This window comes from Xyrauchen texanus, chromosome 26 (genome assembly GCF_025860055.1).
Source record: "Xyrauchen texanus isolate HMW12.3.18 chromosome 26, RBS_HiC_50CHRs, whole genome shotgun sequence".
Lineage (NCBI taxonomy): Eukaryota > Metazoa > Chordata > Actinopteri > Cypriniformes > Catostomidae > Xyrauchen > Xyrauchen texanus.
In genome coordinates, this window is record NC_068301.1 from 13743293 (window position 1) to 13761634 (window position 18342).

Here is an 18342-nt window from a genome sequence, read left to right on the forward strand (position 1 = left end):
GGAGAGAGAAAAAAAGCTGAAGTGAAATTGAATCTCTCCCTTTGTATTCCACTGAGTAAATTAAGTCATACAGGTATGGAATGAGATGAGGGTCAGTAAATGATGACAAAATCTTTGTTTTTAGTTAAACTATCCTTTTACTATGCTTTTCCAGTGCTCAAGTCACTTTACAAAAATGAAACATAAAAGATAATCTAAGCAAAACAAGCAAACCAAACAATATTCAGTACATTATAAAGACACAACATTATGAAGGAGCCCGAGCCAACAGCATAGTCAAGACTGATGGCATGGATCAACATGGGTATGATCCAACAGTTCAAACAGAAAAAGTAAGAGAGGAAACAAATGTGCACCTTTAATTTCCTTCCATTTTCATGCAGATATTTCCAAATTGGCCCAAGGTTGCATCATTAACATCATCTTTCATTTCTCCTCATCACACATACTCCTTAAGAGGCAGGCTGTTGGTGGTGATCGGCTTGGGAAGATCAGGTGCAGAAGGCCTTGAATTGGCAAAACTACGGCCAATGTACCCTCGTCTGTACCCTCCTCTCTCGATGTGTGGGCAGGTACTGCTCAGCACTGCCCCACTGATCATAAGGATCACCGCTGCTGCCCATCCCAGGTAAATGGCCTGACCTAGCTCCCGCTTGTGCTGTAGGGGAACATTGGGGTTATAGAAGTCCTGCACCACAGTGTTTGCTGTCCAGGAAACTGGTACTAGGACGCACAGGCCCGTCAGGATGAAGAGCACCCCACCAGACAGTGCTATGCCAGCCTTGGCATGGCGATCATCCCCGGCGCAAGTGGTGCACTTCATGCCACAGCAAGAGACTGTGCAGGACAACCAGCCCAAGAAGATAGCAATACACATCAGCGCACGTGCCGCCTGGATATCAGGCGGCAGGGCCAGCATGGAGTCATAGGTCTTACATTGCATGTGGCCGGTGGTCTGGTAGATGCAATTCATCCAGATCCCCTGCCAAACAATCTCAGAGGTGAGGATATTGCTGCCTATGAAGGCCGTGACCTTCCATTGAGGCAGCGCAGTCACTGCTATAGCCATCACCCAGCCCGTCACAGCACAGGTGAAGCTGATCAACTGCATGCCAGTGTTCACCATTTCGCCACCCTCTGAGTACCACGCTTCCTCGGGCCACAACCTCGACGACACCTTTCCGATTGCAGTTGGTCCAGTTATGGATAATTGTATCCGACCTTCCTTGCCAACAGACCAAAATCTCTTGGTCTCCTCTGAATCCTTCTGTCTTCTTGAAACTTGCTCGTCAAACCTGTCAGATTTGTCTTTCGAATTCCTCAAGACAAAATATTGTTGACGCTCATTACAGACTCTCTTTTCATCTCTCTCAGACAGTTGTGTTCACTTTCACCTGGTCTTTCTTTGAGTTGATGAATAATTAAAGAACCCAGAACAGTGCTGGCACTTGTCTCAGCTCAACCACATGGGATTGACTGAACTTCTGAAGTACCACCATTACAGGCTACGTCCGGAGAGCAGAAGTCAGTCTCTCGCACACCACTGTACTCTTCTCTGTAAAGAAAGATCTACTCTTATCGCTGGGACATGTGTTTCTATTGCTGCCCAGTATGGTGTTGCCTTACCCAAATAGGTCACACGGAATAAATTGGATACTGTGACAAGGATGCAATGGCTGTCAAAGATGTAGTACCTCCAAACAAATGTCAAACACAACCCAAACTGGAGCAGTGGACCACAAACAAAATGTCTGAAAACAGCAAAATAGACAGGTCTTCGTAATTATCTTGCAGTTTTGCTTGAAGTAAAATCCCATTGATAAAAAGGTTCTTCAGATGGGACCGCACATAATATTTTCTGTAAGTGTGGAACCCATAAGTGCGAAGACGTGTTCTTCTCTCAAGGTTCTCTATAGCGTTGAAGATGCTCTTATTTGCAGGAGGGTGAAATCAAGAGTGTACGGAACACTAAAAGGGTGATGTGCTTCAGGCCACTTGGGCAAAGACAAAAGCAATGTACTTTCCCTCTCTGCAACAAAACCTTCTTTGGTTGGTTGTCTGCTGTCTGAGCTATGATCGCTTATTGGGCGGCCCGATAACACTTACAGGTGTTTCAAGTGTATCAGTCTTATCCATCTTTAGAAACTGTGCTGACCAAAAATGCTCTCATTCTGAAAGGGAAGTAGTGAATGGCAGTGTATGGAGGCAGACAGAGAGAGGGGGAGGGCAAGAGTTGCGTGTTGGAGGATCAATTAAAACAAGACAATCAAGGGGCCTTCAACAATGGGGCTTAAAAACGTTCTGTGCTTTTAAAAGGGCTGTTATGGACTTTTTTTTTTAGCTTTTCTTTTGTGAGACTGCTTTAAAAGAGAGGACTTGTGAGGGTGTTTCACGTATGTGTGGCTGGGATGACTAACTGAAAATTCTTTGCAACAGTAAATTCAGAAAACACTGCATTAGTATGACAATCAGTTTATTTTATTCTCAGTGTCAGTATAAGAGGGGAACAAAATAGACTTTTAGAGGAGAGTTGTACATTTAAACAGCACTCAAGATGTAAAGGAATATTTTACAATGGTAAAAGTTATTGCATTATATGATCAGATTGCAAGGCAATTAAATAAATTGGTAGTGCTGTTCTCTCAGGCTACATTTATGAAAGAAAAAGGCATAAGTTTTAAAATGTAATTATTGATCAAGAATATAACTTTTATGAAAGCTTTATTTTAAATACAGTTGCTTTGTCATTTTGCTCTCTCCATAACGGCCAGACACAAGTCTATGTTGATGAATAAAGCATTATGGCTACAGGATCTCTGGTTTAAATTTCCTTTCTCTTGTGGCTGCCTCTCCTTGGCAACTGTGGTCATGACAACAGGACAGGACACAGGAAATGAGAGGGGAGGGGTGAAAGCGAGGGGCACACAAAAGAGGGAGCCCAGACAGAAGGATGATGGCCCACAGTACAGAGAAACTCTAGTGTGCTTTTTTTACAATAACAAAAGGATACAGCAATTAAATAGTACAGCTGTGTAATACCAAAATGTAAGACTGACAACGATCAATAAACAGGTCATTTATAAGCATCATCAGATATTATATATGGTAATATTTAAAATGATCAAATACAAAGTAAAATGCAGATATGTTTTAGAGAATTTAATAGATTAAACTGAATTTTTGTTATTACAGCTTTTCTATAAAGGAGAATATGTTTTTGTTTCTATTTCTTAGTGAGGTCTAGTACATAAATCAGACAGATCATAATCATTTGCTCAAAGTGTTGATCTTGCTGATTGTTGGAAAATGGAGTCATCAAACTACTCAAACTGTCTGGTGCTGACTCTTGAGCATTGGTTTTATCTTTTTGCACGTGTTGCCTTCTAGTGGCTTTTAAAAGGTGCTCTCAGTATCTTCTGACCATGTAATCTTGGACCTAACGGCTTGGATGTAGCATAATTTAAAACCAATAGTTTTCACTTTCAGATGCCATAGTAGTTTTCACAGTCAACCATGATTGCTTTAATCAATGAGTGAAAGTGTCAAATAACAGGATGGTTACGAAGATTAAGCGAGTAGTATTTGGCTGGTCATGTGATTATTTCATGGCATCCCCATGTTTGGACCCTCTCCATGTAGAATAAAACAGCTTTTATAATGTTACTGATATGAATAAAGACTTTATTTTAATGTGAATGGTCATGCTTTCCTACATGCATTACAGAATTACAATTAATGTTTTTAGGAGTTAAACTTTTTTAAATGAGTGCACCTTTAAGACCCCATGAAATCAAAATTAAAGACTTTGTTCACAGCTATTCACTTTGTATCCATTTTTATGTCGGTGATAGAAATCAAGTAGGTGTCAAGGCAAAAAATGCCTCTAAAATGACCCTAAAACTTAAACTGTGGTGGAAAAAAAAAAAAATCAATTTTTTTCCCTATTTTATTTTTAACATATGATATGGTTCATAATATTCTACTATAGTCAGAGTTATACATGTTATGGCATAAAATATGTATAGGTAAGGAGGTACTAAATTCTCAATTTTAAGAATGTGTAAATTATTTATGATATAATTATTTGATATGAACAGATGAGACTTGTTTTAAATGGAATGCCTTCATAAATGCTTAAAATAATAAAAAGGGGAAAATATTGCCCCTTAATATAATCTAAAATATTTTCAGACACTGGCCACTGTACTTCTAAACTGACAAAATGTTACTTTTATTTTAATATTAACTATAACTAGCAAATTGTGGTTTATAGCTCAGTCGTAACAAAAGCCTATTTGCCATTTAAAAAATCAAAAAATGCCAACAATAGTTATAATTACTATACTAGAACTGCAATAAATGACAGGACACATACATGTGTTATGGGCGTAAAATACCAATTTATTACTTTACACAATTACACAAATATTCCCTGCAGGCTAAAAAAAAAGGGGAGATTCTCTTTAAAATGTCACAAAGCAATACAGCAACTGACAGGACACTTGGATAGAAGCTACAGGAGTCCGGAGTAATTCCCCAGCAGGTCAAAGAAAGAGTGCCCACTATTGCTATTGGACGAATCACAGATCAGAACAGCACAAAAAGGCTACGCACCAGTAAGAGATTTTTTTTTTTTTTAATTACAATACACAATTTTCAAATAACAAAGCCATATATATCAAATAGGAATAATAATAAAAACTGAAAAAAAAAAAAAAAAAACTCATGCTCTCTTTAAATTGGGGCAGAGAGTAAAAAAAAAAAAAAAAAGTTAGAGGTAATCCTTGTGCAGTGACCCCTCGGGCCCACCACATGCAGAGAAAGTGCACGTGTGGAGGTGCCACCAGGGCGGTGCCATAGCACTGGAGAGCCAGAGAGCAAAGAGGGAACCAAACAACAGGTGAAGAAAGGAAGGGGTGAGGAAGAAAGGTTAAGTTCAGAATGTCATACTACCCATACTACTTTTGCCATTTGTGTCAATGGCAGAAATTGTAAGAGTAGTATGGTAATACGTCATTCCGAACTCAGCCACAGTCTTAGTAGCCCTGTGATTGAAGAAAGTACCTCGTTTAGGGTGGAGCTCCCAAAAGACCGGTGCCCCTCACCCCTTCGGCACCCACATCTGGCCCTCGATGAGTTACTGGCATTCGGAGGAATATTAAAATCTTGTAAAAGAGACTGGACAACACCGCTACTCAAAACAGTCTCACTGTATTTAATTACATATAGAAAACAAAAATTCTCTCTGTGTTGTAATAAATATTTTATAAGAGATTAGAGCAATACTCCGGCATGCAGGCAAGCACAGTATAAATTTGAAATTGTCCACAGAGTCTAAAGAGCTAGTCCAAATATGCACATCCCCACTGATTGATACAAGCAAAATAAGTACATAAACAAAAACGGCAATAGGAATCCAACCAACAGCCACATTGACGAAAAGTATTACAGCTTTAAAAGTGTTCTAAATTTCAGGTTATATTGCTCTGCAATGATATCATGATAGAAACTGGAATTAATGCCATTTAACAATTTAGTAAACTGCCTAATAAAAAAATAATAAAAAAAAGACACATATACTACAGTCAAACGCAGTATTATCTGGAAGCCACGACTTCAAAAGTAACCTATTTAGCATTCGACATGTCCAATGCTAAAATCCAGCTTATTGCATGTGATGTTCTTGCCCACTTCTTTCATGGGCCCAGCGTCCACGCCACCGACAGGCTGGTGCTCAAACTCATTCATAGCAAACCTGCTGTTTAATGGATGGTTTATTACAAAATGGTTTTTGCAGAGCAGACCCCCTGAAGAGGCGTGCACGCTGGAGACCCTTCGAACCACACCATCTTGGAGTGAGGCCTAGTAACTTCTGACTGTGCTCAGCAAGATGCTGTTCAGTCCAAAGGCAGTGCTTATGCTTGTGTCTTAAATGTATGGTGTCCTATCTTGAATACGTGGAGAGAAAAACAAAAAGGTTATGATTTATATTATAGATTCAAGTTCATACACACACACACACACACACACACACACACACAGACGTAATAAACACCCTTTTAAAATTCATAGAACTGTTGAACATTGATAGTACCGCCCCTCCCCAAATTCTGATTTGTCACTCTTTCTTTTGTCATCAGTCGATGCGCTTTGTATAGAAATAAGCCAAAACTTTTGATCAAAAATTGTAAAAGGACAAACCAAAGCAACTGGGCCCTGATTTCCACAGCCACAACAGCTACAAGAACTTAAGCTGTAAGAAAAAACATTCTGATTTTGTTTACGACAACTATGACTCCTGGATTAATTAGTAACAACTGATTTTCAGACAACTGATCAATATAATCATTAATGACAAGAACAACGATTATCTACTCTAAAGTAAAAAAAAAAAAAAAGCCTTTATATTAAATTCTTACAAATCTGATTTGAATCTTATGTATAAATGCATAAAAGGGAGAGTGCTGTATGTTGCAAGCCTTTCAGACAGCGCCGCCAGAACAACGCTACGCCTGTAACTGTGCAATGGCCATACCTTTAAACCCTGTAAATTAACCATTCAAACAAGACGTATGCGTTTTAAGTCTTGCCACAGGTGGAATGGCACCTGTACCACGCCTTGTTAACCCAGGTCCAACACTCCCAACAGTCAAGCGGAGGAGACTATGGGGAATGCTACTGCTACAAAAAACCACCAGCTTATGAAAGCCTGTTAAACAGTCAAATGGAATATGCTTATAGAGTTGTAAATATTTATATACTTTTTATATATCTATGCGTGTGTTAATATATATATATATATATATATAAAAAAAAAACGCATTTACAGCAGTTTGCTCCTAGATTTCCCTTTACAATTCAGTGGCCTGCCATGAGACATTAATACACACAAACACACAAAAATCACAAACATGCCTACACAATCCTCCATTCACCCCCCAAGCACTTCACATACAAATACACACACAATGGGAGCAGGTAATGGGCATGTACACTCAGGTCACCTCGTTTGAATAAGACTGAGAGGAGAGTCCAAATACGATCATAAAAAGGAGAAAAAACAAATCCATCCAAGTCAACCCCTCCCCTCACTTACATGCAAGCCCCCACCCCTCCCCAAAAGACATGACAAGATTGAGCCAATGGCGGCTTGAGGTAAAAGTAGACAGAGTCCAGCTTAGCTGAGAGAGCCAGAGCTGCCCTGACCAATGGCGCAGGTTTGCTCACACTCAGTGTATATTACAAATTAAAAAAGACATTCAAAAATCAAAACAAATAAAAAGTTAAAAATGGCTCCATTGGATTTCTTTTTTTTCTGTGCATTGGAGGTCGGAAGCCTCTCAGTGCAGGACTGCTGGTAAAAGTTGGTTCTTCGGGGCAGACCATAATTTCAACTGGACTGACAGATGGGCCCCCTGGCTTTAAAACTGCTTTGCTGCAGATGAAGACGCGATAGAGATAAAGGAAGAGAAAGAGAGATTGAAGGAGGAGATTAGAGGTGCGTCTCCTGCTGGTGGACATCAGGCGAAGTACATGGTGTGCTGGGTGTCATAGTGAATCTGGACCGCCTTAGCCAGAGCCAGAGGGTCCCTGCCATTACTCTGTCCTGATACATGACTGCCCTCAGCACTGCAGAGAAAATGGGAAGCAGAAACAAAAAGCATCAACATCCATTACTTAAGAATAAAAGTGATAATTCAGCCAAAAATGAAAAGTCATAATTTAAATGGTCAATACAAATTTGAACTATATTCTTAGACCTTATTCATAACGGCGCCATCTTTGATATTTGATGAGAATGACAACGAGGCTGTGAGGGTTAGACGTACAGTCTCTTCAATTGGCAGTTTAAATGGACAAAACATTGAGAGAGAGAAAAAAAACAAAAAAACATTCCAAAAACATTCAGTAGACAAACTCCATACAAAATAAACTGTGATTAAGACTTTTTTTTACAGCTTTGTACCATGCATGCCATTGAAGAGACTAAGTCTATCCCTCACAGCCTCGTTGTCATTCCCATTAAAAATCAAAGATGTCTATTATCTATAGCTTTGTGGGAGGAACAGACAAAAATATAAGTCGTTATTCACTGAAAAGATTTAGAATTGGCGTCATAACATGGTTTGACCAGCACAGCGCACTGCGACTCCATTGTTTACAGAGCTGACATGATTCTGCAGACAGTGCGAAGTTGCTAACTAGTTTGTAAAATACAAACTGGAATGTTAATAAACAAAGACCCCATCATTTTCCCTTTTCAATATGATGTTAACCTTGTTAATCATGTCACTCATGTTTATCACATCTGTTTGCTATGTTAGCCAGCTATAGTTTGTCAGTAATTTAGCAGATTGAAAGGTAAACTGAGCATCTTTTTGCAGCTCAGCAGACAACGGTGCGGTGGTGGATTGCGTCGATTTTACGCTACATTGTTGCCTAGTTGGCGAGATGGAATGCTGGGAAGTAAATAAACAACGTTGATGTTTTACTCTCCACGACAACGCGCTAAAAGCTAACAAGCCAACCAAGTAGCTACTTTCATAGCTTGTCAGCTGAGTGGAAGCGAATGTGTAATGTGTGTCTGGTTTTCCACTGTTGAATGTTTCCCCTGAACTTGTATAGCAGAATATGGTGCAACACCGCTGCCACTGTTTATCTCTTGACTCGGGTGTAAATGCTTCTTGTTTTTTAACCTGTCCCTAATTGACTGGCAGTATTTAAATGATCAACATTTGACTGACACTAAACAGTACTACTGATGTTTATTTAGCTATTTATTTCATTTAAATGTATTCTATATTTAAATGGTCAGCAACTGACTGATACTGAACATACAGTACTGAGGTTTATTTAGCTATAGTTTTAATTTATTCTTTATTTAAACGGTCAGCCACTGACTGATGCCAAACATGGTTTTGATGTTTATTTAGCCATTTATTGTATTTTTATTTATTCTTTACTTTCGCAGTGTTCTTTTCTAGAATTGGTTGACAATGTATAATAATAATAATATCAAATTTGATAAAAATATTTTGTGGCAGTGGGGGCGTGGTCAAGCGCCCGTCCGGGAGAGAAAAGCGGTAAGGGCGCTTACACCTGAGCTAAATTATGTCTAACACCTGTGTCTAATTGCAGTAAGCATGGGGAGAGCGGCATAAAAAGCAGCAGCCACAGAGCCTCGAGAGAGAGAGAGAGAGAGAGAGAGAGAGAGAGAGAGAGAGAGAGAGAGAGAGAGAGAGAGAGAGAGAGAGAGGCCGACACGAAAGCCACCAGAAGAAGTGGATGAACTGTTGTATTGTATATTCTAAGAGTGTCTGAATTAAAAAGTATTACCTTTGAAGCCAAGAACGCTGTTTCCCGTGTCATCCTTAGTGGAAATCTTTACACTGGTGCCGAAACCCAGGAAAGAAAATTGGATTAATTCTTCCAAGCAATGGAAAACAGTCTCCCATAGAGTTCTCCCAGCTGGCGGAGGTCCTCCAGTCCCTCGCGACATTACACCAGAGCCACCAGCAATCCCTGCTTGAGCTCCGGCAGGACCAGGATCACCGCTTCTTTGAGGTTATGCAGGCTCAAGCAGAGGACCGGCATGCCATACGGAGTCTCCTCAGCCAGGAGGCCGCTTCAACCACGCTGCCCCCGCCCGTGTTACAGAAGATGGGGGCGGCCGACGACCCAGAGGCGTTCCTGGATCTGTTTGAGCGCACCGCTGAAATTCGGGGCATGACCAATGGGCAGCTCGCCTAGTTCCGCTCGTCCGGGGCGTCATCTTGCAATGGGTTGGTCGGAGCCCGAATGAAAGAAAAAAAAAAGCCAACTCTTCCGGGGTATGAAGCTCGAAAAGTCATACCACCCGTTCGCATTTGCCCAACGGCTCCGGGACGCCTGCCGGAGGTGGCTGCTCGCGGGGGACCACAATGTCGAGGGACTTATCGACCAGGTGGTACTGGAGGAGTTTATCCAGCGCTTGCCCAGGAGAACGGCAGAGTGGGTCCAGTGCCACCGCCCGGCGTCGCTGGAGGCAGCCGTAGGACTTGCGGAGGACCACATGGCGGCGATTCCAGGGGCAGATGAGCCCTCTCTCTCTCTCTCTCTCTCTCTCTCTCTCCTCCCAGTGTCTTCCCCTGTTCCCACCCCCTCCCCTATGCCCTCTCGCACTGCTCTCTCCCCAGGGCCCGTTCCTGCCCCGCGCAGGCACGGACTGTTCCAGAGACCAACTTCCCGGGCGTGGGAGAACACACCTACCCCTTCCCCGTCCTTCAGCCACTGCTCTCCTCAGGTGGGGGCACCCGCCAACACAGGTGCGGGCGTGGCACCTGGGCCGGCCTGCTGGAGGTGTGGAGACCCGGATGATATGGTGCTTGTATTACTCCCAACATCGAGCTCTAAATTGCTTGCCAAGTGGCAAGGACCCTTTGAGGTCACACAACAAGTAGGGGACCTCGATTATGAGGTTAAACGTACCAATAGAGGGGGCACACGTCAAATATATCACCTCCACCTCCTGAAATTGTGGAGGGAAGAGGCGGCCTCTGTGATGTTGGCCACGGTAGTTCCGGAGAGGGTGGAGCTCGGACCGGAGGTAAACAAAACCCGCAATCTTAACACCCCGGTTACTTGTGGAGACCACCTCTCACCGCGCCAACTTGCAGAGGTTTCCGAATTACAAAAGGAATTTGCGGATGTGTTTTCTCCTCTACCGGGCCATACAAACATCATACAACACCACAGAGACCGAGCCGGGAGTGGTGGTACGTTGCCGCCCCTATCGCTTACCCGAACATAAAAAGAAAATAGTTTGGGAAGAATTGGATGCGATGCTTGAGATTGGAGTAATAGAAGAATCCCACAGCAATTGGTCCAGCCCGGGCGTTCTTGTTCCCAAGAGTGACGGGTCTGTACGATTCTGTGTGGATTATAGAAAAGTCAACGCGGTGTCTAAATTTGACGCATACCCAATGCCCAGTGTTGATGAACTGCTCGATCGGTTAGGTACTGCTCGGTTTTATTCGACCTTGGATCTAACGAAGAGTTATTGGCAGATCCCCTTGACACCAATATCCCGTGAGAAAATGGCCTTCACTACGTCGTTTGGATTACACCAATTTGTGACGCTTCCTTTTGGTTTGTTTGGGGCACCAGCCACATTTCAAAGCCTCATGGATAAGATCCTCAGACCACACACCACTTACGCCGCTGCCTATTTAGACGATATCATTATAGCAATGATTGGCAGCGGCACATGGAGGGCCGTCCTGAGATCGCTGCGGCGGGCGGGGCTCACAGTAAACCCTAAGACGTGCACGATTGGGCGTGTGGAGTTACGGTATCTGGGGTTCCACTTGGGTCATGGCCAGGTGCATCTAAAATTGATAAGACCGCGGCGATTGCAACTTGCCCTAGACCCAAGACCAAAAAGGGGGTGAGGCAGTTCCTGGGGCTGGCTGGCTATTATAGAAGGTTTGTGCCTAATTATTCGGATGTCACCAGCCCGCAGACTGACCTCACTAAAAAGGGGGTCCAGATCCGGTCCAATTGTCGGAGCAGTGCCAACAGGCGTTTATATAGATTAAAGCTGCACTTTGTGGGGGGCCGCTCCTGCATGCACCGGACTTCTCTCTCCCTTTTGTATTGCAGACGGACGCTTCAGACAGAGGGCTGGGGGCAGTACTCTCGCAGGTGGTGGAGCGCCCTGTGCTGTACATCAGCCGGAAGCTCTCCTTGAGGGAGACCAAGTACAGCACCGTAGAGAAGGAGTGTCTGGCCATCAAGTGGACGGTCCTCACGCTCCGATACTACCTGCTGGGGCGGGCCTTCACCCTCTGCTCGGATCACGCTCCACTCCAGTGGCTTCACCGTATGAAGGATACTAACGCCCGGATCACCCGTTGGATCTGGCCCTCCAGCCTTTTTAAGTTCAAGGTGGTCCACAGACCAGGGGTGCAGATGGCTGCGGATGACGCCCCGGCCTTAGTCGGGCGGTGGGGGTATGTGGCAGCGGGGGGGTGGTCAAGCGCCCGTCCGGGAGAGAAAAGCGGTAAGGGTGCTTACACCAGAGCTAAATTATGTCTAACACCTGTGTCTAATTGTAGTAAGCATGGGGAGAGAGCGGCATAAAAAGCAGCAGCCACAGAGCCTCGAGAGAGAGAGAGAGAGAGAGAGAGAGAGAGAGAGAGAGAGAGAGAGAGAGAGAGAGACACACACACACACACACACACCGACACGAAAGCCACCAGGAGAAGTGGATGAACTGTTGTATTGTATATTTTAAGCGTGTCTGAATTAAAAAGTATTACCTTTGAAGCCAAGAACGCTGTTTGCCGTGTCATCCTTAGTGGAAATCTTTACATATTTGTTTAAGAAAGCAGCCTTCTGAGTACCTTTGCATAGTTATATCAGTGCAAAATTGGTGCGCAATCCACATAGAAAAGATCCGTTTTCATTCCAACTATATTGGCCACCATATCGGTAATCAGGGAATTTCACCCCCTCCAAAAGCAGTATATACGCTTATACAGTGCATGTAAACAGGTAAGCTGCTTTTTCACAACAATCCCCCGGTTTCTCACAATAAGCCACCTTCTGGTGTTCATGTAAACTTGGTTAGTGAATAACGAGTAAAAATGTTGGTCTGTTCACACCAAGCTACAGTATGTCCTTGACACTGAAACAACTTACATTTCTTGTTAGGGCTGGGTGTTGATACAGATTTTATTATTAGATTAGATTTTGATTCACAAGCTCTCAATTTTGATCCTATATCAATTAATATGGAAATATTTTGGTTACAGTGTCCATTTTGCTTAGCATGAAAGTAAATCTCACTTAGCTAATGCTGTTAAGAATACAAGACACCTTCTAACCTTCTAGATAACCCTTCAAGGTACAGTCAAAAATATACATTTTACCAATTATATTTTGATCAGTTTTTCGGTCATGTTTAAGCTTTTAAAAAAAAAATGTTTATTCCATCAATAAATGTTTAGAAATTGCATATAATATGGTCTCTTTAAAACTCCCGGCATCAATAAGTGACCGCAGTTTAACCAGAGAAGATGATTCTCTTTAGCACATCAATGCTGTGATTAGAATTAAATTGTTTTATTTTTTGTTGTTTTTAAAATCAACTGACTGTAAACAACAGAAAGGGTATTACAATAACATTATAATGCAATGACAAATTAATCGTGTGGATCTCAATTTCTGGACACAAACACAAACCAAACTTTTACTCTCAACACGAAGTAAAATCATCTTGGTGCTAAACTTCTTCGCCTCTATACTACTCAATCAATGGTAAGTAAAACCTTAAAGTTTCCCAACAAGAAGCTAAATCACAGACATTTTCCATCAGAGCAAAATTAAGTTGCATATGTTAGTAATTTACTTGCATTCTAGAGGGTTGCGCAGTGAAAAATCAGTCATGGGTTACAAGAATCGAGATAATTCAAACTCAGTCCTAGATCCTATTCCTTTAGCTCCACAAGAATTAACAAGAACCTCATTTGTTAATGCTGCTATAGATTTCTAACCTGTCATGGTCTTTGTCCACTAAGTGGTAGCGGGCACGGAATGCCACAAGCCGGGCATAGTAGGCTGGCGCGGGGATGGAGACGGAGCGGGTGCAGCGCACATAAGTGTGGCACAGCTGGTAGGTCAACAGCTGCAGTTCATCTGCCGTGAAACAGTTGTCATCCCACAAGACGTGATAGTGCGAGGGACGACTAGTGCCCTACGGGAAGAAAGAAGGCATAAAGATTGACATAAATGGACAAGTAGAAAAGCAGGTGAATTAGTGATTAACACTGACATTTGACTCACCTGGATACCAGCATGGCTGCACAGGTAGAAGTCAAATTCTGAGGGGTGTGTGATGGTGCTGTCCACCGTAGTGCCTGCTGGAACATTGCCACTCTTACCGACCTACAGGAATCAAGACATTAGACATAATCATTTGATAACCAGCAGTGAATCTGTCCAGGCTCCATGTGAGAAAGTCATATTTTGCTGTTGGTGACAAACATTTCTTTGTTTGAGCTTAAACAAAACAAACACTTATTCAGACCCACACAGAATTGACAGTACATTCAGTTAAAATGTATATCGTTGTGTGGTCTTGTATGATCCCTTCTGTAAACTCACCCTCTCGGCTTTGTCAGAACAAAAGAGTCGGGTGTGGTGGCGCTTCTGCACTACGATGTAGGTGATTCCCGGCCTGTAGTCTTCCTCTAGACTGATGCATGCTTTCCTAATGGCGATCAGCTCTGGCCATGCAACCTTCACAAATGTACCAGCAAGGAGAAGATTAAAAAATAAACCGGAACAAAAAGGACAGCAACTATACAAATTAAATGATATAGATCTAGTCTAAGCAGTGGCCTTGTGGTCCGTGAGAGTCCTCATGGGAGTCCTGGATTCGAGTGCCGCCCAGTCCCCTCTCTCTCCCTCAACCTATGATTTCCTTTCCCACTACTGGGCTGGGAAATAATTTGAAAAATATTTTTTTAGCCCATTGATCATATTTGAGATATAAATCTCAATAATTATGTATTTGCTCCAAAATGGCTTAATATTAGTGGTGGATAATGGATTTTGCCGATACCGATAACGAAGGTGGTGAAAAAGGCAGATAGTCTTTATAAAATGTATTTATAGAATGTAAAAAAAATATATAATAAATAACTCATAGCCTTACTATGACCAAGAGTACAGAATAAATACAATCCTGGATGCTGTTAATTGTGCAACCAAATTCCCAATAAGAACCAGAAGAAAAATTTATATTTGGAGCATAATGAAGGACTATGAACAAGCCTGAAATAGACATTCTTTCAGATCTCTTATTTTGAAATGACAGAGATTTGGCTCCGTTACAAAACTCGACATTTAACTATTTACCTAATGTATCTTTTTATAGCCACAACATTAAAATCACCTGCCTAATATTGTGTAGGTCCCGCTCGTGCCGCCAAAACAGTACCAACCCGCATCTCAGAATTGCATTCCGAGATGCTATTCTTCTCACCACAATTGTACACAGTGGCTATCAGAGTTGGAGTAGACTTTGTCAGTTCGAACCAGTCTGGCCATTCTCAATTGAATTCTCTCATCAACAAGGCGTTTCCGTTCACGGAACTGCCGCTCACTGAATGTTTTTTTTTGGTATCATTCGGAGTAAATTCTAGAGATTGTTGTGCGAGAAAAACCCAGGAGATCAGCAGTTCCAGAAATACTCAAACCAGCCCGTCTGGCACCAGCAATCATCTATGAGATTATCTTATCAGTCAATCATGTGGCAGCAGTGTATTAAATCATTCAGATGCAGGTCAGGTGCTTCAGTTAATGTTCACATCAAAAAATGTGATCTCAGTGATTTGGAGCATGCCATGATTGTTGGTGCCAGATGGGTTGGTTTGAGTTTTTCTGTAACTGCTGATCTCCTGGGATTTTCATGCACAACAGACTCTAGAATTTACTCTGAATAATACCAAAAATAAAAACCATACAGTGAGCAGCAGTTTTGTGGATGGAAACTGCCTAGTTGATGAGAGAATTCCACTAAGAATGGCCAGACTGGTTCGAACTGACAAAGTCAACGGTAACTCAGATAACCACTCTGTACAACTGTGGTGAGAAGAATAGTATTTTAGAATGCTATGCAGAGATGTGGGTTGGCGCTGTTAGGCTGGTGGTTTTAATGTTGTAGCTGATCGGTGTGTGTATATAATTCACCAGATTCATTTTTTTTCTATTATTATTCAGAAGATACAAGTTGGAGATGCAAATGTACAGGTATGTTCTGACGGGGAACATATCCAAATGGTCGCGTTTCTCTTTTTATGCCCTTGCTTTAATTCAGAACAATTAACAGAACCAATTATGCAATGAAGTGAGAATAAAAATATGAGTGAATATCATCAGTCAATGATTGTTTTTGTTTCACCTCTATAGGCCGCTGTCAATCTGTAGAACCAAGCTGTTCTAACTGTAGAATCCTCTGGCACCAGCCACAAAAAAAAAAAAAAAAAAAAAAAAACTTTAAACTATCTGCAACTACTGGCATTTGTTTTTGCAAATAACTGATTGTCCCAAAAAACAAGTATCAATACTGATTAAATTGTAAAAAACAATGTATCGGTCTACCTTTGATTAAGGAAAAAAAATAAAACAAAACAATAATAAGTAGAGGAAACATCATTTCAAACAGTCAGAGTAGCCAAGCAGATTCAAAATGCTTAATGCGTGAAGTAAAAATCTAGTTAAAAATAAAACATGTTTTCCGCAGTTTTTCACTAAATGAACACTAGGATGATATTTATTCAATTTTCATTAATATGCAGCAATATACAACAATACATGAAACAGAGAGGAAAGAAAAAAAGAAAAAAAAAAACACACAAGCCTATACTCCATTTGCATTAATTCACTGGGACAAAGAGTTCAAGGCTAACTCACCTGCTTCATCTGTCCTTCAGACACTCCTCCACGGTAGTAGATGATGCGTGTGGGCTTGAAGCGTGTCGACTTGTAAAACTGAATGAGCAGCTCTCGCACCATGTTAGTAAGGTCCTGGATGACCTCCTGGCTGAAGAGCTGTTCCTGGGACAGATCCTGGCGCGAGGTCTGCACTCGAACAGTGGCACAGTAGCGGCTGGGGTGCCCATCCATGCTTCCCACCACAGCCGCAATAGATGGTTTCTTACCATCACCCGCAGGAGGGTGAGTGACATCTGCCCCCAAGAAGATGACTGGCTGCTGGAACACGGAGGGCCTGGGTGCAGAAACAAAGCAACAAGGACGTTTAATGGATAGTTCACCCAAAAAACAAAAATTGTGTCATTTGCTCACCCTCAATGTTGCACCAAAACCACATGACTTGCTTTCTTCTGTAGAACACAAAAGGAGATGTTAAGCAGAATGTTAGCATCAGTCACCATATACTTTCATTGCATCTTTTTCCATACAATTCCAGTGAAAGGTGACCGTGACTATCATTCTGCAAAACATTTTTGCATCACACGTGTGAAAGACCCTCATATTGTTCCAAACTCGTTTGAGTAAATGATAAACAAACATTTTTAGGTGAACAAACCCTTTAAGTGACAGAACGAAGTTTCATTCAGTTGTTTCTGCACAAAAAGGCTCAGCTCTTTAAAATTGCATTTGATTGGCAATCCTCTTGCTAGGCATGCTAGGTAACATGGTGATTTTGAGTGGACTAAAAATTGACATTTTACATAAGCATTGCTTGGGCCCACTCTCAGCATTTACCTTTAAGATACAATCTGAAAATCACAATAAAAAAATATGGAGCCTTTGAACCACAAAAAGACTGGAATTGTTCATTTTTAAATCACCTCTGATGCGGCACCAGCACATTGTTGATGCCTCCCAGTTTGGCGTTGATCTTGAGGCAGAGATTGGACAGTGTCTGAGGGGATGTCTTCACCACGTTCTTCACCTGCACGCACTGAGTGGCCATTCCCAGCAGAGTATCTCCCACACGCTTCACCTCCGCTGAAAAGAAAGGGTATCATGTATTACATTTGCAAATGCTTTCCTAGATCCCAAACCAACATTAGTTGTTGTGTTACCAAGCAATATCAACTGTAAGTGCTAAAGGTGGGGACTGATGTTTCAAAGCATCTCAATTTAACCACACAATACTGTACTGATATTCTAACATTAAGAAGGCCTATCCTTTGTTAAAGTTTTCACATAAATCCTTTACCATAGACAGGTGTTTTTCCAGGCAGAATGACCACAATGAGCTGTAGTCCCACGTAAGACATTTTGAGGTGCTTGAACATTGGCTCGACGCTGTCTGCTCCCTGGGCATACTTGCAGAAGCAGGGCTGGCCTTGGATGGGCATCCCTGCATCCTTGGAGATCTTGCGCAGCTGGTCAGTGAAACTCCTTAAAATAGGCAGAGAATAACCTTTCACAAGGTGCCTCTTACCATAATTTAGATACATACAAATTACCAAGCTTATCTTCTAAAAAATTGCTAAGCTGCTCTTAGAATGGTCATGTCCCTTGGTTGTTGAATGGGTGTTTAAAGGAGTGGTGGAATCAAGTGAAAATCATCGAAAATATAAATCCCCTTTTCCACCGACAGGGTGCTGGAACCAGTGACCAATCTTAAACCACTCTGTGAATTTCTACCACAGAAAATTTAAAACCTGCAGGTTTTGAACCTAAAGAAAACCCACCACAGGTTCAGGGGACACCATAATGTCTAAAACATGTTTTCAAAACCACAACAGCTCAGTCTAGTAAGACAGAGATCAGTTCCATTATAATGCAATTTGATTATTTGGTTGCTGTGACAACCGCCAA

At 42.0% G+C, this 18342-nt stretch overlaps 2 protein-coding genes across 5 annotated transcripts in view; both read right to left on the minus strand.

The window, feature by feature from the left end:
* Positions 1-439: 439 nt before the first annotated feature.
* LOC127620353 (claudin-4-like) lies at positions 440-1126 on the minus strand. The gene has a single exon (XM_052093563.1). It carries the CDS (start codon positions 1124-1126, stop codon positions 440-442), a length of 687 nt encoding a protein of 228 aa, XP_051949523.1.
* Positions 1127-5984: 4858 nt separating this feature from the next.
* The window catches only part of LOC127619860 (protein argonaute-4), a 38034-nt gene continuing 25676 nt past the window's right edge, over positions 5985-18342 (minus strand). For all 4 annotated transcript variants that reach the window (XM_052092874.1, XM_052092873.1, XM_052092872.1 and 1 more), the window contains 7 exons: positions 17735-17919; positions 17361-17520; positions 16459-16774; positions 14146-14280; positions 13825-13926; positions 13536-13735; positions 5985-7629 (listed from right to left, as the gene is read on the minus strand). In XM_052092874.1, the coding sequence (XP_051948834.1) occupies positions 7521-7629; positions 13536-13735; positions 13825-13926; positions 14146-14280; positions 16459-16774; positions 17361-17520; positions 17735-17919 (1207 nt within the window). In that variant the 3' untranslated portion in view covers positions 5985-7520. The remainder of the gene's footprint in view (positions 7630-13535; positions 13736-13824; positions 13927-14145; positions 14281-16458; positions 16775-17360; positions 17521-17734; positions 17920-18342) is intronic.